At 43.5% G+C, this 26,461-nt stretch overlaps 5 protein-coding genes across 9 annotated transcripts in view; 3 read left to right on the forward strand and 2 right to left on the reverse strand.

Annotated features, from left to right (window-relative positions):
* The first annotated feature begins 696 nt into the window (after nt 1-696).
* LOC120831469 (alanine--glyoxylate aminotransferase 2, mitochondrial-like) lies at nt 697-6,123 on the forward strand. Its single transcript, XM_040196904.2, has 14 exons — nt 697-896; nt 2,235-2,320; nt 2,539-2,729; nt 2,804-2,927; nt 3,006-3,100; nt 3,206-3,299; nt 3,418-3,511; nt 3,759-3,859; nt 4,002-4,094; nt 4,315-4,447; nt 4,533-4,621; nt 4,889-5,038; nt 5,332-5,430; nt 5,589-6,123. The coding sequence occupies exons 1-14, from the start codon at nt 800-802 to the stop codon at nt 5,688-5,690; spliced, it is 1,548 nt and encodes a 515-aa protein (XP_040052838.2). The 5' UTR covers nt 697-799; the 3' UTR covers nt 5,691-6,123.
* A 59-nt stretch (nt 6,124-6,182) lies between these two features.
* Nucleotides 6,183-11,032, reverse strand: dnajc21 (DnaJ heat shock protein family (Hsp40) member C21). Of its 4 annotated transcripts, none has more exons than XM_078088101.1 (12): nt 10,599-11,032; nt 10,240-10,333; nt 9,782-9,905; nt 9,093-9,224; nt 8,671-8,975; nt 8,444-8,589; nt 8,091-8,187; nt 7,616-7,771; nt 7,475-7,523; nt 7,214-7,374; nt 6,914-6,995; nt 6,183-6,740 (listed from the first exon to the last, which is right to left on the reverse strand). In XM_078088101.1, the coding sequence occupies exons 1-12, from the start codon at nt 10,693-10,695 to the stop codon at nt 6,576-6,578; spliced, it is 1,608 nt and encodes a 535-aa protein (XP_077944227.1). In that variant the 5' UTR covers nt 10,696-11,032; the 3' UTR covers nt 6,183-6,575. The 4 variants fall into 4 exon arrangements, with proteins under 4 accessions (XP_077944227.1, XP_077944226.1, XP_040052837.2 ...); XM_078088100.1 differs by having other exon boundaries at nt 6,914-6,998; XM_040196903.2 differs by having other exon boundaries at nt 7,214-7,377.
* Nucleotides 11,033-13,577: 2,545 nt separating this feature from the next.
* On the forward strand, nt 13,578-16,276 carry rad1 (RAD1 homolog (S. pombe)). Its single transcript, XM_040196907.2, has 7 exons — nt 13,578-13,761; nt 14,025-14,226; nt 14,348-14,456; nt 14,554-14,711; nt 14,802-14,902; nt 15,116-15,214; nt 15,400-16,276. Exons 2-7 carry the CDS (start codon nt 14,032-14,034, stop codon nt 15,575-15,577), a joined length of 840 nt encoding a protein of 279 aa, XP_040052841.1. The 5' UTR covers nt 13,578-13,761; nt 14,025-14,031; the 3' UTR covers nt 15,578-16,276.
* On the reverse strand, nt 16,069-19,200 carry bxdc2 (brix domain containing 2). The gene is made up of 10 exons (XM_040196906.2): nt 18,903-19,200; nt 18,439-18,550; nt 18,280-18,323; nt 18,130-18,200; nt 17,970-18,019; nt 17,807-17,880; nt 17,449-17,499; nt 17,040-17,141; nt 16,797-16,925; nt 16,069-16,703 (listed from the first exon to the last, which is right to left on the reverse strand). The coding sequence occupies exons 1-10, from the start codon at nt 19,050-19,052 to the stop codon at nt 16,461-16,463; spliced, it is 1,026 nt and encodes a 341-aa protein (XP_040052840.1). The 5' UTR covers nt 19,053-19,200; the 3' UTR covers nt 16,069-16,460.
* Nucleotides 19,201-19,531: 331 nt separating this feature from the next.
* The window catches only part of dym (dymeclin), a 34,536-nt gene continuing 27,606 nt past the window's right edge, over nt 19,532-26,461 (forward strand). Inside the window, exons 1-7 of one of the 2 annotated variants that reach the window (XM_040196900.2) lie at nt 19,532-19,766; nt 20,719-20,931; nt 22,041-22,093; nt 22,208-22,301; nt 23,089-23,225; nt 24,669-24,741; nt 25,735-25,860. In XM_040196900.2, the coding sequence (XP_040052834.2) occupies nt 20,792-20,931; nt 22,041-22,093; nt 22,208-22,301; nt 23,089-23,225; nt 24,669-24,741; nt 25,735-25,860 (623 nt within the window). In that variant the 5' untranslated portion in view covers nt 19,532-19,766; nt 20,719-20,791. The remainder of the gene's footprint in view (nt 19,767-20,718; nt 20,932-22,040; nt 22,094-22,207; nt 22,302-23,088; nt 23,226-24,668; nt 24,742-25,734; nt 25,861-26,461) is intronic. The other variant, XM_078088102.1, reaches the window with a different exon arrangement.

The raw sequence follows: 26,461 nt of genomic DNA on the forward strand, positions 1-26,461 counted from the left end.
AATATTGATTTTGTTTTTGCCAAAATGACGTGGCCCTCTGCTTACTCTCTGCTCTCTTTCTTACGTATTTGGAAATACTCTCCTAAATGGGCATAGCAGGGCCAATTTTTTTATTTTTTTTTATTTCTTCCTGGATTCAAGTGTAATTATAATTAAATGGGTAAATTGGTCTGACTGTATTTAAGTGCTATGCAATCTAAAGATGTCAACGTTTTAAACTAACTTTAGTTTTCCCTTCATTCCTAACAGAAACAACAAGTGTTACACAACCTTCGTTAGGCTCGTTCGGTTTCACGCTGAGCACATTTCAGAAGTGAGGTCAGTGCTGTATTATTTGTGCAGTACAGTGCAGCGGGTTTTAAACATTCCATCCAACTACTAGCTTCCTCTTATATTTACTGGTTTTGGAGTTCATTTAGTGTCACTTAGGAAGCGGACCTAAGAGGCCTCAATATGAGGCATCGGGCTTTTTAAGGCCATGGATACGAGCACAGTCACACATCGCAGACACACATCGCTCACCTGAGGGCGGATGAGGTCGGATCTTCTCCGTCCTCAAACAGGAAAGAACTGGTACCACCGGTACATGTCTGGCCTAATAAGTGAGCATGTTTGTAGGAAACCTAGCGGCCACCGGTTATACATTCACGTATGTGACGTTCCAGAGAAATCATTGTAGGATCAGGGTACCATTGGCTGCTCCCCGTCCTCCCATCCCTGAGCCTTTTTAAGTGAAAGAAGAGTCTGCTGCTTAGTGCACAAAGGGGAAGTGGATAAGATCCCTCTGTACTCGCTCATCATGTTTAAAGTTATGTCCTCTCTGAGAGGCCGTAGGGCAATTTTAACAGGGCAGCCGTGCTGTTCACCCGGTTTGTCTGAACTTCACCTGGGAAGTGGTGAGTTACCACGGAGATGAACAAACGCAAGAACAACTTGATGGTGATCTGCTGCTGATGATCTGTGTTTTATGCACCGTAAACTCTATGCGTGTCATAGTTAGTTTGGAACGTCAGCTGGCAAAACATTACGTTTTAAATAATATTAGCGTGTTGGCTGAGGAATTAATTACATCATCTTATTTTTTTTGTGAAACTGAGATAATGATTGGTTTGATTGGAGCACCACATTAGGTCATACACTCAAACTTGTTATGGTGGTGTAAGAATGACGTAAACTGCCTCAATTTTGTTAAAAGCAGAGAATGAGAAACAATAGAATCCTGCAAACATGGCAAGAAAATGTGCAAGTCAATTAAACGTCGTAATCTCAGAGAAAATGTTTTTCCAGAAAGCAACAGCATTGTATTTTATTTAACAACAGAAAGGATGCATTTCTTCAGACCAGTTCCAAACATGTACTTTCTAACTAACATTTACTTACAGCCATGAGTAGAAAAAAAGGAAGCACAGTTGCAACTGTGTTACATAATGGGAAGTTAATGCAGTTCAACTATTCACCAGGTTTTGATTTCAGTTTCATATTGACCAGACAATTCAGAATGTATGCAAGTACCATATAATAGAAATGTAAAATAATAAGTGTGGGATTTCTACAGATAAATCACAGCGTGATTCTATTTCGCTTTTCACAGCTGCAATTATGGTCAGCAATTCACTGGAGAATGCCAATTCCTTCTGAATATATCAGCACATAATAGGATAAAAAAAAAACGTTAGATCCAAATGAAGACCGTTCTGTTTTTGCATACTTTGCGTTTGGAACTATAGTCATAAGCTTTGTGACATCAGTTGTAGCCTTTTTATTTTCCTCCTTCAGAGATTTTATATTTAAAACAACAAGCCAACATGGACATTCTTTAAATGAATTTCAAGTGTTTCGAAGCTGCTAAATTCTTCTTTTACTGAGTCAGTCTTTTGTTCTCGGATTTCCTGCCAATGCGCATCCCACAGCGTGTCACGCGTCACGGCTTTTCCTGTCTACCTTCACACGCACTGTCCCATGGCGTGCCTTCAACCGGAATGGTGTACTTTAACTTTACAGGTGTCTCCGCTGTCTCCTTGGACTGGTCTGGTCTCGTTGTGTGATAATGTTGTCTTTCAGTGATCTGAGCTCTCAGCATCTCGGACGAAACAGGGCTTTGTACCACTTCATAGTTTTATGATGCTGCTGATCTGTTCTGCCCACACCTCCCACGTGCTTACTGTAGAACACCAGCAATACCTCTAACAACCTCCTTTATTTCTTTCTGAATTTCTATCAAAACCCGTTCAAAGGTGCTGTATGTCAAAAATCACCTCTCAAATATCGACCCGCGGACGCAGAGATGCCTTCATGCGATTTCAAGCCAGAGGAATACAAGGTAAGAGGATCTCGCTGGGTCAAATCTTGTTTTGGGGCGTTTTTAGGGGTGTGCAACATTGTAGTAGACATTAACAATCAGTATGAATTTAACTGAAATTATAATTATCAAAAGATACACTAAATAACCAGTACTCATCTCCTCTGTGGACTCCAAAAACACACACAATCCATTTCATCGTCTTCTACGAGTACTCCAATCCGTTTGTCTCCGTCCAGGGTATGTCCAAGGAGCGCATGGTGGAGATCCGCCAGCAGAACTGCAACCCCATGACCATGAAGGTTACCTACTATAAGAAGCCGGTGTTCATCCATCAGGGGCACATGCAGTGGCTGTGGGACGTGGACGGGAGGCGCTACCTGGATCTGTTTGCCGGCGTGGCGACTGTCAGCGTGGGCCACTGCCACCCGTAAGCGCCGACAGTTATCAACCAAAGAGCTCTGTGTGCCTTGTAGCTCTGACATTTGCCATCTGTGGCTTCAGGAAGGTGACAGAAGCAACACAGAGACAGCTGAAGAGACTGTGCCACACTACGAACATCTACGTCCATCCTCCTCTGCACGAGTACGTTGAGAAGCTGGCGTCCTACTTCCCGGATCCTCTCAAGGTGAGATGGTGGACCCCCCCCCCAACAGGATCCTGAATAAACATGTAGGCTGTGATTGAAATGTCTGCCCCTCTCCAGGTGATATATCTGACCAACAGCGGCTCAGAGGCCAATGACCTGGCCATGCTGATGGCTCGGCTTCACACAGGGAACTTTGACATCATCACTTTCAGGTACCAACATCCGTACGTGCCAGCCAGAGATTTTAACAATACTCGCTTTCATTTTCCTAAATGATTCTGATTGTTCTTTTGTGCGTTTCGTTTTTTATCCTCCAGAGGATCGTACCACGGTGGCACACAACAGACCATGGGTCTTACCTCCAACTCGCCGTATAAGTACCCCGTCGCCACCACTTCCGGCTGCACACACGTATGCACGCAACAACACAAATTCATCGTTTCAAGTTTCATCCCTCCCGTGTGCAGCCTTTCATGATGAGGTCCCGTCAGGTTCCTCCAGCTGACTGGGTTTCTTCCCAAACAAATAGGCCATGAGTCCCGACGTGTTCAGAGGTCCGTGGGGAGGAAGCCACTGCAGGGACTCTCCTGTGCAGACCATCAGAGAATGTAGCTGCGCCCAAGGTACACACACACACACACACACACACACACACACACACACACACACACACACACACACACACGTGGCTCAATAAACTGTGGGTGAAATAAACTGACAATTCCTGCAATATTCCTCCAATAACAACATGTTGAACTTCATATGGGACATTTCAAATGGCTTAATACTTTGGAATACTTTGGTCTTATATGGAAAGACATTAAGTGAACTATTTTTGTTATACTTCTTTTGCAAAATTTCCTCACACAGGTCACTGTACGGCAAATGACCTTTACATCGGACAGCTTAGAGAGACATTTGCTACGAGTGTGCCAAGCCGTATTGCTGGTTTATTTGCAGAGCCAATTCAGGTATAAAATCCTTTTCTGCAGTTGGTGTTGATCTGACAAGTCAAACTTGAGTGTATCCTTTTATGATGATTGTTTCCTCGTGTTTAGTGTGACTGCTTGCGTTGATGAAGACGGGTCCGTGGGATGTTTTTTGTTTGTGCAGGGAATGGGAGGAGCTGTGCAGTACCCAAGAAACTACCTTAAGGAGGCTTACCAACTAGTACGAGAGAGAGGAGGGCTTTGCATTGCAGATGAGGTTAGCCACACAAAGTATCAAGTATTAAGGACATGAAGTGAACCGGTGTAACGAGTGTAAGTTCGGGGACTATTGGCCTCAACAAGTAAAATTCAATGTGAGAACGTACTTCCCAGAACTCGGGTTCAATGTGGTTCAATCTTTTTTCTTTAGCTTGCGTCTTGTCTCATGACACCTGAATTAAAAATGTCTAGAAACTAATCTGTTTTGCGCCTGTCAGGTCCAGACCGGCTTCGGGCGAACAGGAAGCCACTTCTGGGGCTTCCAGGGTCACAACGTCATCCCCGATATGGTTACCATGGCGAAGGGCATTGGTAATGGATTCCCAATGGGAGCTGTGGTTACAACACCCGGTGAGATTATGATGCAAGACAGAAAAACCTTGTTTGATGCAGCAGAGGCTGGAAGTGTGAGCTTGTTCATTTATGTGTTTTCCAGCAATCGCTGCCTCCTTTGGTAAGGCCGTGCACTTCAACACCTTCGGAGGAAGTCCTCTGGCTTGTGCTGTTTCTTCATCGGTGCTCGACGTGAGAATGAATCTTCTTTACACATCAGTCCTGTTCATTGGCACAAGATTATAAGCTGCAGTCAAAAGTCCACAGTGACTCAAGCGTTCTGAATTACAACCAAGTGGAGGAATTTATAGTTGACGTTGGGACATGATTCTCTACAGGGTGAAATTGCACGTATTATGTCCCTGTTCAATCACACTTTGCCCACCACCGCCCCAACATTATTTGTTTACAGTAAAAAAGGAGGATTGAGTGAAGTCAGTTGAACTTTGACTTTGACAGACCATCCAAGAAGACGGCACGCAGCAGAACAGTCTTAAGGTGGGAACCTATCTGATGAAACAACTGGCAGATCTCAGAGACCAGTACGAGATAATCGGGGACGTCCGTGGAAAAGGCCTGCAGATCGGTGTGGAAATGGTTAAAGACAAGGTATTCATTTTATTTACCACTCACCTCCCTTCATCTTTTCTTTTTTCTATTTGTAGAATTTCTTTTCTATAATTTCATCCTTTTAATATTCAAAACCGACACTATTTACCATGCAGATTAATCAATACTGCCGTGTTCGAACTGTCTGCCTCTTAACTGCTTGTTATTAATCACTAAAGTGTAGAAGCCTGTCGGACCATTGAGGATAACTTGTTAGTTGCTTGGACACGTGCAGATGAATAGTGTTCTTACCTTCAGTTTATTTATTGGGGCATCGTCTGTGTCGTCCACAGGCCAGCAGAGACCCGCTGCCTCCCGAGGCGATGAGTGAGATCTTTGAGCACATAAAGGACATGGGAGTCCTGATAGGGAAGGGAGGAGTGTACGGACAGGTAACTCGCTCCACCTCTCCCTCCTCAGATTATTATTATTATATGTTGCAGGAATGCCACACTGGCCCGCTTTGGCCCATAATTACTCCGAGCTGCGTCTCTGATCGCATGTGCAGAAATGCTGCACAGAACAATTCCCGTCTTCTTTCCCCCTTCAGACGTTCCGCATCCAGCCCCCGATGTGCATCACAGAGGAGGACGTAGATTTCTTCCTCGCGGTTTTTAACAAGGCTGTGCAGAGCTACACGGACAGAAAATGAACGGGTCCGAGGAGAAAGTCGATGGCAGGAAATGAAACACCACCACTCAGCAGCTGACTGCTGTACATCCGTCAAATGTTAAATAGATAATTATTCTCGTCCTGTTGTGAAACAGTGTTATTAATCATTTGTAAGCAGGTACTTCACCTCCTTAATATATTCTGCATGTTATAACAATCCATCCATTGGATGGATGGATGGATGGATGTTATAACAAGCTCATTTTTTCTCACACGTGGGAAATATCACTAATTCTTAATTACTTTTTAATCCATGAATTAATCCAATGATGATTATTTGTCACCTTTATATCTAATTGTAACAGTTATCACTTGTTTGACTTGTTTTGTATTGCAAATATCTGGACAATGAAATGCTTTCTCAATTATGTCATTTTGGTTTTATGTGTCCCCAATGAAACATTTAAATGAACATACTGTATTTTATTGTTATAAATTGTTTCTAGAGGTATCAGTGGAGATCATTCCAGAGTTGTCGTATAAATACCGGTGTGCAGTATCACCTTTATTTTTATGAAGCAGTAATGCCTTCACAGAGCTGACAAACCAACAGACGGGATTCCCTAAACGGTAACGGGTCAGAAAACAGGACGTATTCACACCCTGTATGTTCTTCCTCCAATGGTTCGTCAGCAGAGACGCTTATAAGTTACTTTGAAATGTACTTAGAGTTTCAATCGCTCGCCCCAAAAAAACTGCTTCGCTAAAAACAGGATAATCAGGTAACAAATAAAAAATAAAAACAATCCCTCAGGCTGAGTCAACGGGTCCATTAAAAGTCCACCTTCAACAGGTTCTTGTATTTCTCTCGCTCGCCCTCAAAGATTCCTGTGTCCCCGCCCCGTCGACCCCCGATGAAGGCGTGTTATCTGTTCTTCTTCTTCTTGTCTTTTTTGCTCTTGCTCACGGAGCTGTGAGGACCGTTTGAGGAGAGCGCGCTGGCGTGGCCGCTGGTCTTCAGATGGTCAAACAGCTTGTTTCTTGTGGGGAACTCGTTGTTGCAGGTCACACAGAAGAGGATTACTTCACTCTGGAGATGGAAATGTGATTTAATAATATGACCAGGGAACGATTTACTAGCAGTGAATGATGTAATAGCGTAAAGTTGGTGTAAGATTTGTATTGAGGCAATCTTTAAATGGACCAAGATGTAGACAACCACTCCCATAAATCCTCTTAAACTCTGGGTTTAACGGCACCAACCTCCGGAATCTGTTCCACTCCAGTGTTAGACTTGTTGACACTCTTCGGTTTGTCTCCTTTCTTTCCTTTTGTCTTCCCAGAGCTGCTGAGGACACATTTAGTCAACAAATAAGTACAAATGACATTCAGAAATACAAAGCATTCAATCTAAAACTACTGCTGTAGTCATTCTCTGCTAGTGCTTAACATTCTATGACTCATAATAACATCCCGCCGAGCTCATTTACAACAGGAAAAAAACTCCACTGAAACTAGCTGTCAAATAGTTGCCCAGCAACAGACGGACTGAACGGGACTGACCTCGTGACTCCTGCAGGAGAGGGGTCACCCTGCTTCTCGGTCTCTTTGGTGGTCTCTGACCTCGCGGGGGCGTCGACCTCACTGGTGGTCACTGTTGGTTTCTCCACCTCCTCCACCTCCACCTCCCCCTCCTCCTGCTCCCCCACCTCCTCCGGAGCACTCTGCTGTGGGCAGAAGAGCATGAACGCATCTGGCTTGTTAGGTTCGCCACACGCTGAAACCCTTACAGCGCTTCTGAAAGAGAGAGAAGACGACCCTCACCTCTGCCACTTTCTGCTGTTTCTTTTTTCTCTTCTGCTTTTTGGACAGCCTGAGGAAGTGAAAAGGAAAATGTAAATGTTGACGAGTCATCAGGCCGTTCACACCACCGGGACAACGAGGTGAAAAGAAAAAGCGACACACTTTTGCCGTGGCCTGTTTTCCTCTTCATCTTCTTCCTGCTCCATTCCCTCCTTTGGGTCTAAGTTAAGACCAAATGAATTATCTTCTTCCTCCAGCTGTTGTCGTAGCAAACCCACTAGCTCCCGGTGCTTTTTGGATTTTTCATGGTTTTTCATACTGTACAAAGAAAGGAAATTAAAAAACGGAAAGAAAACAGCATTAATAACAAGTGAACAAGTGTGAAGTGGATAAACACCATTCACAGATTTGCATCATTACCTACAACAATTTTATTATTGAAAATAATTAATAAATAAACTAAATGAGCTAAACTGGGTGAATAAAAACGCAAGAGTGAGAAAACAAAAACAAGGCAGAAACAACACGTGAACAATGACAACAATTGACATTGTCACTCGAAATGTAAACACATCGCACATCAATACACAGTCACATGAGGCACAAGCAGGTGGAGTGAGGTCAAAAGGTCACTCACGCTTTATCTGATTTGAAGGATTTGTCACAGGCTGCGCAGTACAGATCATCATAATAATCATCAATCGTCAGTCCGTCTCCTTCGGGCTGCTCTGCTTCTGTGAATGAATATTGATGCATTTGAGAAAAGAAAAGATCAAGAAAAGCACCAATCACACACACATCACTTACCGGTTTAAATCAGCGGAAATGGCTGATATCGTTGACCTGGCATTTCAAATGCCAGGTCAAACCTCTCACACCAAATCAGTGTGTTACGGTGCTCATGCACCTGCTGTGTGTGTGTGCCTCCGAAACCCATAAAAACAGGCGTAGACGCGAGGCTTGAACCCCAAAGACAAACTTCCCACTCACCTCCTCCCTCTTCACTGTTCAGCTCGTCTTCCTCACTCTCCGACGCATCTCCAAACTCCTCCCCGCACTGAGCCTCGATCTGCTGCAGCTCCTTCTCGAGCTCAGACATGGCCGCCCAGCTCTGCTCCTTGTACTCCTCCGCCAGCCTGGGACATACAGAGCAGCGTCAAGAGTACAAGGAAGACCCGGAGAAAGACTCGTGTCGCGTTTACCCGGCCACGACTTACTTGGCCTGGCTGAGCTTCTGCTCCCGCCGCAGCGCCTCCACCTTCTTGATCTTCTCCGCGTTCTGCTCCTCCACCAGCTTCTTGTGGGCCTGCACGCGCCGGTCGCGCTTACGGACGAAGGCAACGAGTTGGCGCACGAGCTCGTTGCGCTCCTTCCGGGCCTTGTCTCTGGTCTTCTTGTTCTCCTTCTCCATGGCCCTTTTCTCCCAGCGGTTGGAGGCCTGCCTCGTGTCGTACTCCTCCTTCCAGGCAAAGTTTTTGCGAGTGCAGTAGCTCTGCCAGCAGCCGTAGAACACGTGCACTACCTGCCATTTGCAAATGCAGAGAGTGGATGAGTACACGGGCCGACTAATAAGGTTTCCTTAAATGTGCTATTTTATTCATGTAACTGAATCAGTGGTTTCGGTGCGCTGCTGGCTTACACTATCATAGTCACTCTCAGAGTCTCCAAAGGGAGGAAAGTCCTCCTCTTCTTCCTCTTCATCCACCTTGACATGCTCCATCTCCTCCTTCACAATGGACTCAAAGAGATTCCTGTAGACAGCGTAAAAGCCCTAAAAAAGAAAAGAAAAAAAGGACAGATCCAAATGAAAAGGGAATTATTTATGAAAAGAAATATATATTCCGAGATGCGGAATGAATTCATGCCCCCAAAGGAAGAACCTGCCAGCACCAAGCAGAGCACCTGTTGTCAAGGAGATGTATGCTGTGTCAAAGCCAAATATTCTTCCTGGGTTTCATCAGATCTTGGCTTGGTTTCCCTGTACGGTTCTGTTCGGTTTGTGTGTTATTGCGTTACACAAATTAGCTTTTTTTTTTTTTTAAGTGAGGCACAATTCTGTTAAGTGTTGTCATTGTCTGCCATCTGCATTTTGATGAGGTCATTACCGCTTCCCCCTTAGTGGCACTGCCGACCAACAAGGACAGACGGTCCTAAATGATGTGGTGCCACAGTCTAGTCATCTTGTCATGATGACGTAAATCGCTGAAATGTCTTTGGCAGACTGAGATCCTGATTCTAGAGCCACTTCTCTTCCAGATCAAGAACTGGACTGAAGAAAAACGCCGGTTGAATGGTGGACGTGGCCGCGTGTCACTGCCGACTTCTCACCTTCTCGTCATCTCCGAAGCCGGAGTAGCAGGTGACCGTGAAGTACTGCAGCAGGTCAATGCTGTCGTCTTCATAATCTCCACTGACTCCTCCTTTCAGCAGAGCCTCCCGGTGATTGTCGTACCTGCGACACAGAAGGAAACAGTGGAATCAAACCAACACAAGCTGACTGAAGCCACACGGCTCGCACAAACAACACACTTATGTGTGATGTGACATCACATTGAGGTTCTTGATATTAAAACCATTTGATTAAAATACACCAATAAAGGCTAAAGTCAGTTGGCACTTGTTGCTACGACAATGATAATCACTTAGAGGCAGTGGAACAAAATACGGATGAAAAAGAAATAGCTATCCACATTTATGATTCGTGTGATTGTTAGTGGAAGCCGTGGCAGCCACAGGAAGTGCCACAGAAAGTGCCACTCGTCTCTCCTGCCAACATCAGTACGCACCAGGCTCTCTCCTGCGGATCACTGAGGACATCATAAGCTGCTTGAATCAGCTTAAAATACTCCGCCGCCTCATCCGCATTGTCCAGGTTCTTATCTGCAAATGATATCAGACGGAAACCATTGATGATGTTAAAGTCGAGGGGAATGAACCAAGACGTGATACAAACGTGTAACGTTACAGCATTAGAAACGGAGGATTCCTGTTAGTTGATATCACGGAAGCACAAATGCGTTCTACACCCAACACCTCCATTGCATCTCTGAGGTAGTTTAGGCCAAAGGCTGAAGTGATAAGAGAGCAGCGATAACGTTACACCGGTTAACTGACATATCATGGAATTATTTCTAACACAACTTACCCGGGTGCCATTTCAGTGCTAATTTACGATACGCTTTCTTCAAGTCGCCGTCCCCCGCGTCTCTTTTTACGTCCAGGATGTCATAGTGACACTTCATTGTGAATCGGGACTAATTTAGATAACGTTATTCAGGAAAGATGCTCCTCGCGTTGTCCCAGGCGGAGCTAGCTTGTAGCTATGCTAACTGCAGCGTGCTAGCAACCGGCAACATCTTTATGACTAAATCACCAATACTTCTCGGATGATAGAGACACTAGTGTGATGTGGCTCTTATAAATTGAAATATGCCCAAATATAACTAAAAATAGCTCAATATAACGTTAGGTTAACTTACGACCCGGTGCCAGCACTGTACACTGTTTTTAGTACATAGTTGTACTGTGCGGGCCGACAAATCTCGCGAGAATTGCGTGGAAGCTGTAACAAGTGTTACTGACCTCTACTGTTCGTACCATAAATTCAATTCAATTGAGCGATACATTGTCGGTCGTAATAACTACCTGTGTGGTGATCCAACAGTTAAGATTCTGCATGCCAAACAATATAAGAGAGATCATTTTACATGTAATACGTGTATGTGCAGAGTTCTAATTCTGTATGTTGTCCTCTATAACTTCAATCAAATTAATACATTAACCACGAAGGGATACAATACACGTTGATTACCTGTTTATACTACTTCTAAAGTGAATCTGGGATTGTTGATATGCCAGCTTACTGTTATTAGTTATAATCATAGAATGTATATAGGTTATAATACCATGGTGCTCTCTAGTGGTGAAAGTTGAACCTTTCATACAACTAAATTTTAAATTAACTTTCAAACATACATTGTAGGTATTTTATAAGGTAATTTTGCTATTTTTTGACATGGTATGTTTAAATTGGACTTAAAGGCTTCAAAGTGAGATGGAATAAAAAAACAATTAATTTTGTTAATGTGCTTAAATGCAATGTACGTTGAGTATTTAGGCTCCAAAGAAAGTGTCACGTCTCATACAAAGTTGGAGGTGAGTTTACTGGCTGCCATTTCATAATTTACATCACTAAATAAAACACTTCAAACTCACATAATCAATACATTTCTCTATGTTTTACATTTGAGTGGTTTTGGTCAGACAATCACCTCATGTGCCTCATGTAGATAATTCCAGGAAATATATGGCAGGAAATTTAAATGGTAGGGTCTCCATCTCTCCCTACCGCCTCCAAAATAACAAACAAAATATTTGAAGGTTTTCTTTGATTTATTTATTCATTAAACTAAGTTTGTCTTAGAAAAACTAATCTCTTGAGAGTAAATGCATATATCAACAATAAAACATTTCTTAAAGTCACTGTTATACAAATTCAATTTTTTTAAAAACAAGATACGATAATATAGAAGGGTCTTAAAAACCACTTGATTCAATCAATTATTATAAGTTAATTCATAGTTTCTCTAGGTTATACAACTGGAATATTTACACAGTTTTAAATGAGTTATAATAATTTAGAGCTGTCAATCGGTCTTCTTGTCTGCTACTATAGTGGATCCATTGGCAGCTGCCTCCCCGTTGCTTTCAGGCTGAAACACATGAGAAGGAAAATGTCTTTAAAAATGCAGTTATTAGCAACATACAATCAAACTAACAACAGTGTGAGTTGGGATTAGATCAAATGAAATGCAACCAGACACTCAAAATGCATCAGGTGTTAGTTACAAGAAATAGATTCAGTGTCTGTATGAGTGTTTAAGTGGTCCCTGCTTTTACATGTCATACATTCACATGAGCAGGAGAATATTGAGCCCAGCACAACTAAATAAAAGCAAAAGAATTTAACATTACAATGGTTAATAATATCATTACTATTAAATCCACTTACCGTGAAAGTTCCATTCTTTTTGTCGCTAATTTTTTGGTCACTAGCCGCAGTCTCCGGGACCGCTTTTTTGGTCCAGAATATATTGATAATCGGTGAAATGAAAGGATAGATGTAAGGCTCCAGGAACCTCTTGTAGACCCACAACAGGACAGGAATCACAATACAGGGGATGCACACCATGACTGCAGCTTAGACACACGATCTAGAGAAGGTAGAAGAACACACAGCGATTTACATGTCAAAACAAATATAACAATGTTTTATCTCACACAACCCACAGCGCTTTAAACATGGTTATCTTTGTGAGCAATGAGGTGACCATTTTTTCCATGATAATTAACTTTAATTTAAAATTAAACAACAGTTTGTACCCAGCAAGGAGGTGTTCAAAAAGGGATGAACACCTAAAACATCTCAGGAAATTCAATACTCGAAAACGTGAAAATACACGTTCTTGTCTTGAGACTAGATTTAGTGATGCTGTCCAACCAAAATGTTTTGCTACAATGTGTTTTACTAGATGGTTGCAATGTAGCTGCAACATTGTTGTGATGGGAGAGGTAAGATCTGTGCGTCCACAAATCTTGGACAAAGTACAGTAATATATGCAATCTTTCAGTTTATTTCAATTTCCTCTGCAACTGTCCAAGTGTGCATTATAGATTGTCAAACGAAACAACACTCACTTTGTAGAAGTAGAGTTGGGAAAAATATACTATTTTCACTTTTGACAATATGATTTACTTGTTATTATAACAAACTGTAACATGCTGATTTTAAAAGAAAAATATTCGTGCTGTAACGTTACATCATTACACGTAACCACATGTAATACGCATCCCTCCCCCAGGTATCAAAGCCCTGAGTAAAGACTAAACCAAGAAAGACCCGTTGATCGGCTGAGCCTTCGCTTAAGAAAGTAAATAGTGCTAACGGCGCACTCCGTCATCTCAGCTAACGCTAGCTAATGCTAGCTTCCTGCCATGGCTCGGGGAACGTAAACGGTATACGACATTATATATAGCCTAGTCGGAAAAATATTTTTAAAGCCATTAAAGGTGTAAGTGTATACCGGTTATAATTCTCACCTCTTTGGATCTGTTGACACGTGAGGTTTCTGCCACTAAAGAGAGGATATTTATTGGGTGTTTTCGTCTCCGCTGCTGAGTACCTGGAATGTTTCTGCACATGCGCAAAGCTGACTTCCGTAGTGAAAGGCGGAAGCGGAAGTTGTCGGCGGCGCACTTCTTCAAAACACCTGAATGTAGATAAGATTCTACCGTCAATATAAAACTTTGTAAGTAACTGTCGCGTTACCTGAAACACCTTAATGTGTATTTATTGTGGCTGCTAACATGCATTTAATGACACGAATGATCGTTGTCTCATTTCTTCACCAAATAACGTTTCATGTGTTAGGCTGTCATATAACGTTAACTTAGGTACCGTTAGCCCAGCTTGAACTAGTTAAGTGACGTTAAATACTATACAATGACACGTTTGTCGTCTAGAAAACATTCACAATAAATTCTCATAGAATACCGTGTGTCTTAATTTCAGTGCCGCCATGCCTCTGTCAACGCAGTCGCAGGCCGATGACGAGCAATACGTTTTAGTGGCCAGTTTGGACAACGCGCGCAATCTGTCCAACCTTCTGAAAGCCATCACGTTCAAAGACCACGCCATCTTCAGCGCCACGCCCAACGGCCTGAAGGTCACCGTGGAGGAGTCCAAATGTCTGCAGGCCAATGCCTTCATCCAGGTGGGTTTGCTTTACCAGCAGGCCCATCCGTATCCCCTGCTGTCGAGCATGCGCAGAGAGAGGCATTTGGTTGAAAGGCAGTAAAGCCCGGAACTACAGATATGTCTTCTTTTTCTTCCAGGCGGAGATCTTCCAAGAGTTCACCATACGCGAAGATTCGGTGGGTTTCCAGGTCAACCTCACAGTTCTGCTGGACTGCCTTAGTATCTTTGGCGGAAGCACAGTCCCTGGTACATCCTAAATCCTCTTCAAACAAAGTTGACTCAGTTTCTTGGTGTTTTTGAATAAGTATCAATCTCACATTATGTCTCTTGTGCAATGCTGAAGGAGTATCAACAGCCTTGCGGATGTGCTACCGGGGGTACGGTTACCCCCTCACCCTGTTCCTGGAGGAGGGTGGGGTAGTGACAGTGTGCAAGATCAACACACAAGAACCGGAGGAGCCAGTAGACTTTGAGTTCTGCAGCACCAACGTCACAAACAAGGTGCACTTACACTACTTCATGTAATTCATGTACTGTGTTTTATATATACTGCTACATACATTAGGCAAATACCTCTGGCTCTTTTAAAAGGTGATCCTGCAGTCAGAGAGTCTGAAGGAAGCCTTCTCTGAGCTGGACATGACCAGCGAGGTGCTGCAGATCACCATGTCCCCCAGCCAGCCATACTTCAGGTGTGTTGCCAATCCTTTTTCTACAGTTCAATGTTAATTGCATATTTGGTTAATGAATATATTGCTGATCCAAAGAACTATGTTTATAATCCATGTATACTCATTTAATTATTGTAACTGGGAAAAACGTTTTAAAAGTGAAGAAATCAAACTTAAAGATTCTTAATTTTACTTTTCTTGTGTTATACTTCTGGGATTTGTTCTGCTCTCTAGATTGTCTACATTTGGGAACTCTGGAAATGCCCATTATGATTATCCCAAAGACTCAGACATGATGGAGCTGTTTCGATGTGACAAGACACAAACCAACAGGTTAGCACACAGATATCAATACATGGTGCTTAAAAAGCCAAAAACAAACGATTACTATCAAATTCATATACCGCTGTACTCTACTTTAATTGAAATGTTTGATGGGAGACATTTGACTTCAGATCAGAGTGAGTAATTACATAAATGTAAAAGTGACTGTGCGCTGGCCTCTCTGTCACACTCAGGTACAAGATGTCCCTTCTCAAGCCGTCTACCAAAGCCCTGGCTTTGTCCTGTAAAGTCTCCGTGAGGACAGACAGCAGAGGCTTCCTGTCTCTGCAGTACCTGGTCAGAAACGACGACGGACAGATCTGCTTTGTGGAATACTTTTGTTGTCCTGATGAAGAGGTAGAGGAGGAGTGATCTGTCTGTTGAATGAATTCAGGGGGAGGCACAGTCGCTTTGAAAGGGTGTAAAGTCTGCAGAAAGGTAGCAGAGCTGCTGCTCAGGACTGAAACATACTGGACTTTACGGGTATAATGGACAATGGGAACAGTGGTGTTGTCTCTACATGAGCCGGCCCATCATTTGCGTGGAGCTTTGCCACTGGATTTGTAGAAAGGAAATGTAACATACCTGGTCCTGTCCAGTAATTCTTTGCCATAAGTACATGGAAAGATTAACGCTACTGTAAATGCATTAGATTCTTTTGTGAAAACATTACCTGTAACGTTTTGAACGGGACACGTTTGTAGACCAGTCAGTCCTCAACAGGCAGTCAGCTGGTTGACGCCCATTTAGGGGAGTTTTGCTCACGTCTAGTTTGTGTATACTAGGTTAGAACGCCACAGGCCTTTGACTTCCACGCACTTCAAATGTCCTTCATGTTTAAAAAACATCAGATAACACAGGAAGAGTTTAAAATGGTTTTATTTTCAGGACATTGAAAACAAATGGTCACTCAAAATAAACATGTTTTTTTTTACATTGGAATACGTTTGTCAAAAAAGGATGAGTAAATATTGTTTGCGAATAAAGCTGGCCCAGCTACAAACAGTATGGTCCTCCGGAAGGAGGGAGCAAATAGATGTGTTGTGTGTATACACAAACTATGGCAAAGGACATCGAACACAACACGTGTATATTTCAAATTTTCTGCCAAAAGTCATAATATGTTGCACTGTTTCAAGTCTTCATTTTTTTTAACCTACCAAAGCTCGTAAAATGGACTCAACTGCACTGTAACACCTCGTCTGCTATGCATACTGCTTTAGATCAGCAGTAAGCCATTCATTGGCCAATCCAGTTATCTGCGTGCCCTCCTTTCTTGTTTGAGCGCTTTGAGTTTGTTTTTCTTCAGTACTCTTGCTGTGGGTGCCTCCATCTGGATGTGAACGGCCTTCTCCTGAGCCGGCGTCTGGAAGACGTCTGCTGTGACGTCTTTGACTACCTCCACCTTAGCTTCAGCCCTCTTTGTTTTCAGCATCTCCTTCACCATCTGATTCTCACGCACTCGGGCCGCTGCAGACAGTCGGATCTCTCGCCGGTGCTGTGTGCGTGACAGACAGGAGACAGTCAGAAAGGCATGACACGGCATAAATCAGGCACATAACGTGCTTACGGTACAAACTAGAACCTTTACCATGTTAGGAGACTTGAAGTCTTTGTTCTCAAAAAGCGTGGGTCCTCCAAAGCTCCCCTGAAAGACCTTGATGAGGTTGAGAACGAAGCGGGGGCCGACCTCCACTAGAGCGGCATCCTCCTCCATGATCTGAAAAGGGAGATCATATTTTTTGCTGAGTGAAAATATCTGAGAACCAAACCCACAACAGAAGAACATAAGACAAATACAAATGTTAGCCTGGATGAGTGAATTCTAGGTTACCTGGTAGTTTCTGAACCATATCCTGTTGTCTGCGATGGAGAATGTGAAGACGTGGTCCACAAAAGGCTGACTCTTGGGGTGGTAGCGTGGGGTGGAAAATGTCTGCAACAGTAAAACGTATTGAGTACATCCTTCAATATAAAAATACACATGAAAGAATCTTCTTCCAAAGTTCCCTGCTGAATCCAAACAATGAGAATTACATCAAGTAAACTTTAATCCAACACAGCGCAACAGTAGAGAACCTCAGTCGTTTCGAGTAGTCAATTATGCTCAATGACAGATAAACAAATGTTAAGATTGTTAAGCATTCCAGTTCAATGACACGCAACAACAATCTTCTGGCCACAGTTGATCAGATGTACTTCATTAAACGTTTAGAAATAATGTTTGCATGTTGTCCACACACCTGGGTGAAGAGCTCCTTCAGCAAAGCAAGGTGGGGCTCCGAGTCAAATTTCTGAAGAAAAGAGAAGACAACTCTTGTTAATATTTACACTCTTACCTTTAGCAATCTAGCAGTTGTCGACATACAGAAATGCATATTTAAGATGGATTGTTATAGGAGGTCACTCATGCATGATCTATGAAGGTGTAGAAGAACAAATCTGTCATATTAGAGATCAATTCATCCACATCCAAACAATAAATCTGGTACGTTCGGGTGGATTCAAGGTAGTTGTGTCACAGCTGCACAACCCCAGTACTTCTGATAGTTATCATCTGGTCGGAGTAGCTCAGTTCTCCTTCTGGCCAGTACTACTCACAGGATCAAACGAGAGCAGCGGCCGGGATCCTTTGAGGCAGTTTCCTGTCATCTTGAGCTCAGCCAGCGTGTGAACTGTGGAGAGACAATCACATTGACCAGTTTGTCCCCACGGCACGCGTCTACTCCGCTTAAAAACTGCAGGACGGACGGAAGTAACTCACTGTTTTGCACCAGAAACTTTGCTGAAGGTCCATGAGGGCTGTTTGAAATCCTGCAGGGAAAGGACATTGATGAAATCATCTTTGGATGTTTTCTATAACCGCAATTCAAAAAGGAGGGTTTAAAATGTTTAGTTGTAGTAAAAAAACACAAATGACTCACCACATGTAGAGGTCCTGCTTCTTCTTGGCTTCAAAAAAGAGGCATTTGTTGCAATTTTTTATTTCACAAACCTGGGAACAAAACAGATATTTAGTAATACCGCTATGTGATATACATGACGTTTGGATTTTCAATAATAAGATAATTCACCTCGTTAACGACAAACAACTTGTCCTTTCTGTCCATTTTTGTATCTAAGAAAAATCAAGAAAGCAAGCGGTTAAGGCAGTATAATTAACAACCTGTATCTCCACTTGACACAAGTAAGAAGTGGTGTCAGCTCATGTTGTGGGGTGAAAGAATACTAACCTGCTTTTGAATGAGGCATCAAGGTCCTCAGGTCTTGCATCAAGTGTCTTGTTCTAAAGCTGATGCCTCTTGAGGAGAAAATGAGAACTCTTTCCTTGTTGGTCCATCTGCCCTGTTAAAGACATACAAAACAAAAACACGCTCATTACGATGGCGTTCGGCTCAATTATCTTATCTATCACATTCTATTCTATCTTCATTATTATAAATGAGCAGGAGATACTCAACATGTTAGATGTTTGCTTAGCCACGTTTGCCAAGTGTGAAACCGTGCGATTTTAACGACTTTCTTGTCATAATGCTGTAATGATACGATTCGATGTACGTGGCTTAACTACCCGGTGTTATCAGTAAAACTACGAAGTTAAATAACGTTACTTACGTTTTAGAAAACACAAGCCCATGTTTTAAGTTAGCTAGTTAGCTAGCTACCTTGGTGGCTAATAACAAGCAGGAGCCCTTACCGACGAAACAGGGGGCGGAATGGTGGCTTCATTACTCTTCTCTTGTTCAGCTACCCGTGGTTCTTCGGCCCCATCTGCAACAATTTTCGCTTTCTTTGCCTTTTTACCAGCAAGAGCCTGTCGTCCACGTTTTCTCTTGAACGCCGACATGTTGTATTCCGGCACTACACACGTGAACTCGCTGCGACTGAAACAGCACACGTGTCGGAGCGGACCTCTAGCGGCCTGGAGGTGGTACTGCAGGTGCGTATTGCGTCGAATACAACGGAGAGAGGGCTGGCGCAAATTGTGGCACCGGCAACTCGCTGAGGCACTTCCTGTTGCAGGAATTGAAACGAGTGCGTCGACGCAACGACGCAGACGCGGAAGCACGCGCCAGCCAATCGGTCCGTTGGCCTGTATACGACGTCACCAAAAAATAAATAAACCAGAGCCTTGAAATGAGAGTCACGACAGGTAAAAATAAACATGCGCATGTTAGTATATTTGTGTATGAATGTGGAGTTGTGGATTTAGGTGATGGAATGAGACTATTAAGGAGACTCGAAAAACCAACGGGAAATGCAAAACCAACGTAAAGAACGTCCCATGACGCGACTCTATCTTTCTACGGCTTAACGTAGACGTCGTCAACGCCTGTGTGTCGTCATCACGCAATGGGTGGCAACGTGGAAAACATGGACGAAAGGAGTATTTAGAGTAAACTTCATCTTCTTAAATACCAACCCACCCCCCCTGTTTGAAAGGTTTGCATTTGGAAGTTACACTCGAGAAAAATCAACTGCATAAACGTACCTTCTTCTCGCTCTTTTAACGTTCCTGGGGATCGAGGGACACAGAAACTGCGAGAAGCATTTATGACAGGTAAGCGGTCAGCTGATAGCAAACACGCCGTCAACGTTAGCAGTTTTCCGGGCACGGTGCGTCGTTTACAGCCCCGGGAAACCCGGGCGAGCGCACCAATCCGCAGTTCACCTCGCTACCATTTCATGTTAATGTGTGACTTTCGGTTCGCCGGGTATTACAGTCCTAATGGCCGGGGCCAAGCCCGGCACCGGGAACAGGATGAGCTAGCTAACGTGACAAGTTGTTTTAACCTCAAGCAGCCGATGCAGTGCAGCTGTGACCCATGAGATAGCATTTGGAATCCGATCAAACCACAAAGTTCTGTTTGATAATGCAAAAAAAGATGAGAAGACATATTTTTTTGTTGCCTTTTTTATTACTGTTAATACAAAAATAGCTATTAACGTCAACTCATTCTGTGTGGGGTTCTGCAGCAGCTGTGTGCTAAAGGTGTTTCAAGAAAACAAAACAAACATCCTGCTTCCTGATGCGTCATCCAATAGTCCACTTGACCTCTGTTTTGAATAAATGTATTGGACACCTGGGGGGGTGTTGCTTACATGACATGTTCCAGTGGGAACTCTATAGTCTCTATATTATTTAGGAACTTAGATGTCTACATGATGGGCTGGCTCCTCGTGATTAAATGAGACTTGCTGTTTTATTCAAGCCAGTTTATGTCATCGAATTGGCTTTGATAATATTCCTTCTGGTTTTCACTGAGCAAATCCGTCCTCGTTCGAGAAAACACGAATCGGAAGAATTTCTGCCATTTCACAATCGAGGAATAATAAGAGCAAATTTAGTTTCTTTCAAGCATTTCTGGATAACTTTGGAGGTCGAGGCAGGTTTATGCATTCTTCAGTAAATGTTACAGATAAAGAGAGCAACAAATGACGGTCCCTGACTCAAACCGATGATGCTGCTGTTAAACGGCTGGAGCCTAAAGCCACCGTTTCCTCTGACCCAGGATCCGGCCTATGCCCGGCAAAGAAGGAGTGAAGAGCGGCGAGTCTGGCTGAGTGGAGCCAGCAGAGCGGGAGATGGGAGCAAACACCAGCCAGGTCAGTGACCTGTCCGAGAACCCCAGCCTCAAGGCCCTGGTGGGCACACAGTCCATATCGGAGAATGACCCTTTCTGGAACCAGCTCATCTCCTTCACCTTCATCAGTCCCACCAGCAGGTACTCGCACGCACACACATACACACACGCACACGCACACACACACACGCATGCACACGTGAAAAGGCTCTGTTAGACGTGGGTCCGGCCATGATCCAGAATGTTGCAAGATTCAATGATTATTAGTTTCAGAATTGGTTCAAATTTAATTTTATTTAAATTTAATTGGTTAATTTGAGTGGTTAATTTGGAATGGAATTTGAGCGGAACATTCCCCGGTTGCAGTTTAGATGCACATTTCTCATCATGCAGTGACAATTTTAATAGGGAATTAATTCAGAAGATGAGGTCCTATTGTATTGCACGAAGATCATGAAAAAAAAGCCGCTGAAAGCTCAGGAGGAAACTAGTAAGGAAACCGTGGGTTAGTGATTCATAGCCCTGTTCAGGAGGGAAAAGACATTGGAAGCAAAATGAACTGCAGTAAAAGCTTTTCCTGAATGGAACTTTGTGGAAACTACACATCGCCTGGAAGTGTTTTCATTACAGTCTAATAGAGGACATCAAACTATTGAGGTTGCTACTCGCAGCTTCTTGAAAATGTCTCAGCTTTTGACCCATTCCCCCGAAGTATCTTCTCAAGAGGTCCAGTATCTATAAAACAACACACAACCTGAAGACTCTCAACCCGGATCAAACATTAAACCGTAGCCCGGATGTTTGCAGAGCTCACCTCGGTAATGATTTGACAGGTTTCTTGTCCTGCTTGGATGGGAACAATTTGACTTCCAGTTAATTTGTAAATCTAGTTGAGAAGTAAAGAAAGACCGGACTGGGCTAATAACAGAGCACACGCATATGTGGAATGACCCTTTTATGATATCTGCACTGCTAACATAAAAAACAGGACTATTGGAGTGGTTTAAGTTTAATCACAAGAGGCAATAGTTGACATATTGTCTGCGGTAAACAGTTCCTGCCAGTTTGGGCTCATATCAAATATATCGGTTGTGCATATCAACCACTAATACTCCCAACTGATCGAGTGAACCAGTAACTATATTTTATACTGGTGCTTTCTAGCATGAAAACAGATATCTTCTGATAAATGTCTTTTTTGCATATCTTTTGAGGCTCCTTTTCTCTCTAATTCTCTTCCTTTAAACCAGTGGAGACTCCAAGTTACTGGAAGAGGCCGTCATCCCCCTCGCCAAGACCCTCAGTACGTTGCTTGTTATATTGTTTGCCAAATTATCAGATTGGAAAGTTTATTTATATATATATATAAGTTCTTTCTTTATATATCTTTCTTTATCTTCTTTGTTTCTTCTTCAAGTTGAAAACAATCCCAGGACGGGGAACTTTGGCGCTCTTGTTCGAGTTTTCCTCGGAAGAACCAAAGAGCTGAAAATCTCGACCGAATGCCAGGAGTGAGTATGGGAACCACGTGCACGTCAGCGGGGGCGGGCCAGTTATTGTTTGATGGTGTTCACGTGCGCAGTGGTTGTTTGTTTCTCATGAGAAAACTGCTGAGGTTTAACCGTCAGCACATGTTGCACAATTCTGCACTCGCCGCCGAGCTCCACGCCCACAGACATGGACCCCGCCCGAGTACCCAGAAGGCTTCACTCCTCATCAATCGCCGTCAGAGGTTGCAGTCATCGCTCCCCGGACGCCCTCGCCCACTTTCCAAACCGCTCGCACACTTTTATCCCATAAACAAACCTCCGCGCTGTGCCAAGGGTCAGTCCGTGGAACCGGTTGGACCCGCCCGCGTTGGAGGTCGGTGGTTGGGGAAACATTCGGGCTGACGGCGGATGGTTCCAATCATTTCTTTATTTCTTCCTTGTTTGCTGCGGGGAGAGCGATGATTCTCCCCTCGCGTCGGCTGTAATGCGGCATTGAGGGAACGCTTCGTCGTCACCATCTGAAGCGGTACAAAGGAAGAGGGTGTTCATTAACTCAAAGGCTGTCGGTAGCGTCTTTATTTGACCCTCTACTCTACTGCAGCCGTTGTGCTCGGTGAGAGGTGATGCCCAAAATGTGATAACCTGATTCTTTTTTTTCATTTGCAACGACAAAATTAAAGGCTAGGCTTCGGTTCCAGTTTCCAAATGATATGGCAACATTTGAATGAAGAGGTGTAACAGAACAATTTCCTTTCTTTCCATCTATGACCTTGATGGTGATGTTTCTTTTTTTCTTTTGTCCCCACAGTCAGCTGTTTATCTGGCAGGCCCACAATGCACTGTTCATGATTCGCTGCCTGCTCAAGGTGTTCATCAGGGAGATGAGCGAAGCGGAGCTGCACCTGCAGCTCTCGTACCAGGAGAGGGCGCTGGGCTCCTGTGGAGGTGAGGCCCGTCCATTTCAGACCACTGTGGAAAGGGAAGCTGTGTCACTGAAGCGGGCCTGAGTTGCAGAAGTGAAAACCTCTCGTTTCACCTTAATGGTCTGAGACAAAAATGAAGGTCCTGCATGTCAGTTTAAATATATATATATATATATTTCCTTTTATGCATAACAATATGCAAAAATCCACTTCTTCTGCTGAAAAGTCTTTTGGAGCCACAGTGGCTCCCGGTCGACTCCTTGAATGTTTAAATATGAGGTATTAGAATCCACCAACAGTCAAATGCAAAGCCCTTTATGTCAAATCTAAAGAGAGACAACCAATTCGTTTTTTTTATTTTTTATTGAATGCCTCCTACAGACTTGTGTAAGCGGTCGCTGACAGACTGTTAATAAAAGCCTCTCTGCGTCCAATAACTGCATATTACTTTTCGCGTTACAACCACAGTTCTGTATGAAGTTAGTCTCAAAACAAACGCTCTGCAAATGTGTGCAGCCGTGATAAATATAATCAACCCTCTTTCATCTCTATCATCCTGCCATGACTGTTTGTTATTCCACCTTCCAGCATTCCCTCGCAAACACGAACTGTGACATTCTTTACAAAAACATACTCATTTGCGACTCGCTGCAGACATTACACAGTTGGGCCTGCTGTTTTCGGGTATTTGTTATCAAATAAACATGCCTGCAAATGACAATAGCAGTGGTAAAGGGAAGATGATCACTGATCTGCAGGTCTTCAAAGAAAATGACAGTACAAAATAGTTTCATCTTTATCTTCTCATTACATTTATTTAATTTCTTTCTCTCGGCTGTCGCGACACGCCTTTCATACACAGAAGGGTAGTTGTTGCCAAAGTTGAATTAACTCGCAGGAGGCTCGCAAATCCCTTTTTTTTATTTTTATTTATCGGCGTCATACCTGTAAAAGCCACTGCAGCTGGGGAGCTCATCATCTCGTAGTGGGGAAGTATGAATCTTAGCAATAACAATCATATTAATTTGTTTCAACCATCCATTCATTTTCTGCCTCTTATCCGTGTGCACGGCGCGTTCATTTGATTCATTACCGCATTAGCTTTTATTGCCCCGCACTGCTGGGAAATGGTAGAACTACGATTTAATAATCAATAATTCGCCGTCTCTCCTGGTTTTACGTTGTACTTTCATACTTCGCCCGGCGTGATGGTGAAACTGCTCTGAAATTGCATTCAATGTGGTCTTAAAAATGTCTGAAGTATTGAAGTATTAAATTCAACCCGGCAGAAAGCCTTTAATCCCACTTAACTCATTCCTCTCAATGCCGTCCGTCTGTACAGCGGGCATGAAATATGGAGATGTGGGGTGGGGGGGGGGGGTGAGAAGCACCCCAATGACGAGAGACTATGGCCGGCAGGGAGCCGCCTTAAATGTCGTCTACAATAACTGTCTCTCTCGTGCAGAAGGCGGCAGCGAGGACCTCCTGGAGGAGCTGTTGTCCAACCTGATCCACCTGATCGTAGAAGTGCCCCAACTGTGAGTATGTCGACGTGTGTGTGTGTGTGTGTGTGTGTGTGTAAGGTCGAATTAAACACCCCGGTGTGTCTTGCATACGTTTAAACCGTCCCACATTGGATTGGATACAACACTGTGAAGGGGCTTTTTATACATTCCACACACTGATTCTTCTTCTCGGTTCAGGGTCACTTGTTTGGCATTATAATTTCAGCAAAATGAGCACTGATCTTACTGATGAGTAAAGAGACGGAATACATTTTTTTTTTAAAAGCAGAGGACGTCCATAGTTTTCGGTGAGAACAACTTGAAGTGAAAGAGTGGGAGGGGACGGGAACGCAGTGATTGAACAAGCGGTATCGTCTCGGGCTCCCCGTGGGCGCCCCCCCCCGCACGCTCCGCTTTTTAATGAGCCAATGCTTCAGCGTGTTTACTCGTCAGCGCCGGGAATTATCTCGCGCCCGCCACTCAGTCTGTCACGGGGAGACAGAGAACCGGCGCGCTCGTCTCCGTGGACGACGCCCCTCCTTCGGCGGTGTCAAAACAAGCTCACAGAAACACGAATCCTTGAAGCAGCATCTCCCCCTTTCCCCTCGCCTGCGTCGCATCGTTCTCTTATTCTTATACCACAATCTATTTTGTGAGATATTAAGTAACTTGAATGATATTTATTGGAAAAAAAAAAAGTATTTGAATTGTGACGTAGAGGGCCGAATAATTAAGTAGAGTATAATTGATCCTGATATCAGATATATATGATATTTTTTTCCATTATCAGCTTTTGTATTTTATAATAAAGCATTTAATTTATAACCTGGAATGGATCATGGAAACAATTATTCTATTTACTAAAGCTCTTAACTGTACACACACAGTCAAGTCATACCTCTCAGTGAGAGAGGTTATTAGCAACGGGAAGGATTTGTTCTCTCTTTGCTTTTAGCATCAACACATGGAACCACCATCTTCCTTTGCATTAACTGTACTTCCTTAACTGTCTGTCTTTCCTTGCAGGGACATCACCTACAGCATCCTGTTTGAAGCAGTCACCACACTGCTGGTGTTCTTCTCCTACCAGCTCTTCCACAAAGACATCCTCCGGGATGGACCCATCTACCAGCACATCATGAAGGGGCGATGGTGAGGAAACTCACACCAACTTAAGCGCTACTGAGGCAGAAAATTGAACGTAATGCTCAAAACTGACTTAAAACGACTTTAACCCTCATATTCAACAAAAAAAACGTAACCGCGACTCCCCCGACACAAGTTTCAAAATAGGACATGAGGATGGATTAATGTCCTATAGTTTTGGCTGCTCTGAGAGTCGCACTCCCCCGTCTCTGTAACTGGGTCGTCCACAATCTGTCGACGCCTCGTTTTGAACGCGGGCCCGGATCATTTTGGATCTTCTCCTGGCAGCATGTGATCCGGCCCACGGTTCATCCATCCAGACTGTGATGCTCTCTGTGCTCCCAGACAAAACTCATCGCGTTCCAGACAACGTCTCTGTGTGTCATCCGATTTAATAATAAGTCTTTTCAAACGAGGGGCCCGTCTCCGCTGTGGCCTCGTGCTCCGGGATTCAGAGGAAAACTGAACAAGGCTCCTAAGTTTTATTGTCCTCATGTTAAAAAAAAAAAAAAAATGGAAATGTGGAGTCTTACTAAATGATGAGGCAAGTGAAATCAAAGCGACAGTCTGATTTGGTCCTTAACTGGTTTGATAAATGCTGGAGCAC

This window comes from Gasterosteus aculeatus, chromosome 14, assembly GCF_964276395.1.
Source record: "Gasterosteus aculeatus chromosome 14, fGasAcu3.hap1.1, whole genome shotgun sequence".
NCBI lineage: Eukaryota > Metazoa > Chordata > Actinopteri > Perciformes > Gasterosteidae > Gasterosteus > Gasterosteus aculeatus.

Excerpts from the sequence above, each read along its gene's own strand:
- rad1 (XM_040196907.2), top strand. The coding sequence starts at position 14,032 with ATGCCTCTGTCAACGCAGTCGCAGGCCGATGACGAGCAATACGTTTTA. Across the intron at positions 14,457-14,553 it reads TGGCGGAAGCACAGTCCCTG|GAGTATCAACAGCCTTGCGG; the intron begins GTACATCCTAAA and ends GCAATGCTGAAG. Across the intron at positions 14,903-15,115 it reads CCCAGCCAGCCATACTTCAG|ATTGTCTACATTTGGGAACT; the intron begins GTGTGTTGCCAA and ends TCTGCTCTCTAG.
- LOC120831469 (XM_040196904.2), top strand. The coding sequence starts at position 800 with ATGTTTAAAGTTATGTCCTCTCTGAGAGGCCGTAGGGCAATTTTAACA. Across the intron at positions 2,928-3,005 it reads ACTTCCCGGATCCTCTCAAG|GTGATATATCTGACCAACAG; the intron begins GTGAGATGGTGG and ends GCCCCTCTCCAG. Across the intron at positions 4,448-4,532 it reads AGCTGTGGTTACAACACCCG|CAATCGCTGCCTCCTTTGGT; the intron begins GTGAGATTATGA and ends TGTGTTTTCCAG.
- bxdc2 (XM_040196906.2), bottom strand. The coding sequence starts at position 19,052 with ATGTCGGCGTTCAAGAGAAAACGTGGACGACAGGCTCTTGCTGGTAAA. Across the intron at positions 18,324-18,438 it reads GATGCCTCATTCAAAAGCAG|ATACAAAAATGGACAGAAAG; the intron begins GTTAGTATTCTT and ends GATTTTTCTTAG. Across the intron at positions 18,201-18,279 it reads AGTTGTTTGTCGTTAACGAG|GTTTGTGAAATAAAAAATTG; the intron begins GTGAATTATCTT and ends TTTTGTTCCCAG.
- dnajc21 (XM_040196902.2), bottom strand. The coding sequence starts at position 10,695 with ATGAAGTGTCACTATGACATCCTGGACGTAAAAAGAGACGCGGGGGAC. Across the intron at positions 8,976-9,092 it reads CTGAGAGTGACTATGATAGT|GTAGTGCACGTGTTCTACGG; the intron begins GTAAGCCAGCAG and ends TGCAAATGGCAG. Across the intron at positions 7,524-7,615 it reads GAAAACAGGCCACGGCAAAA|GCTGTCCAAAAAGCAGAAGA; the intron begins GTGTGTCGCTTT and ends TCACTTCCTCAG.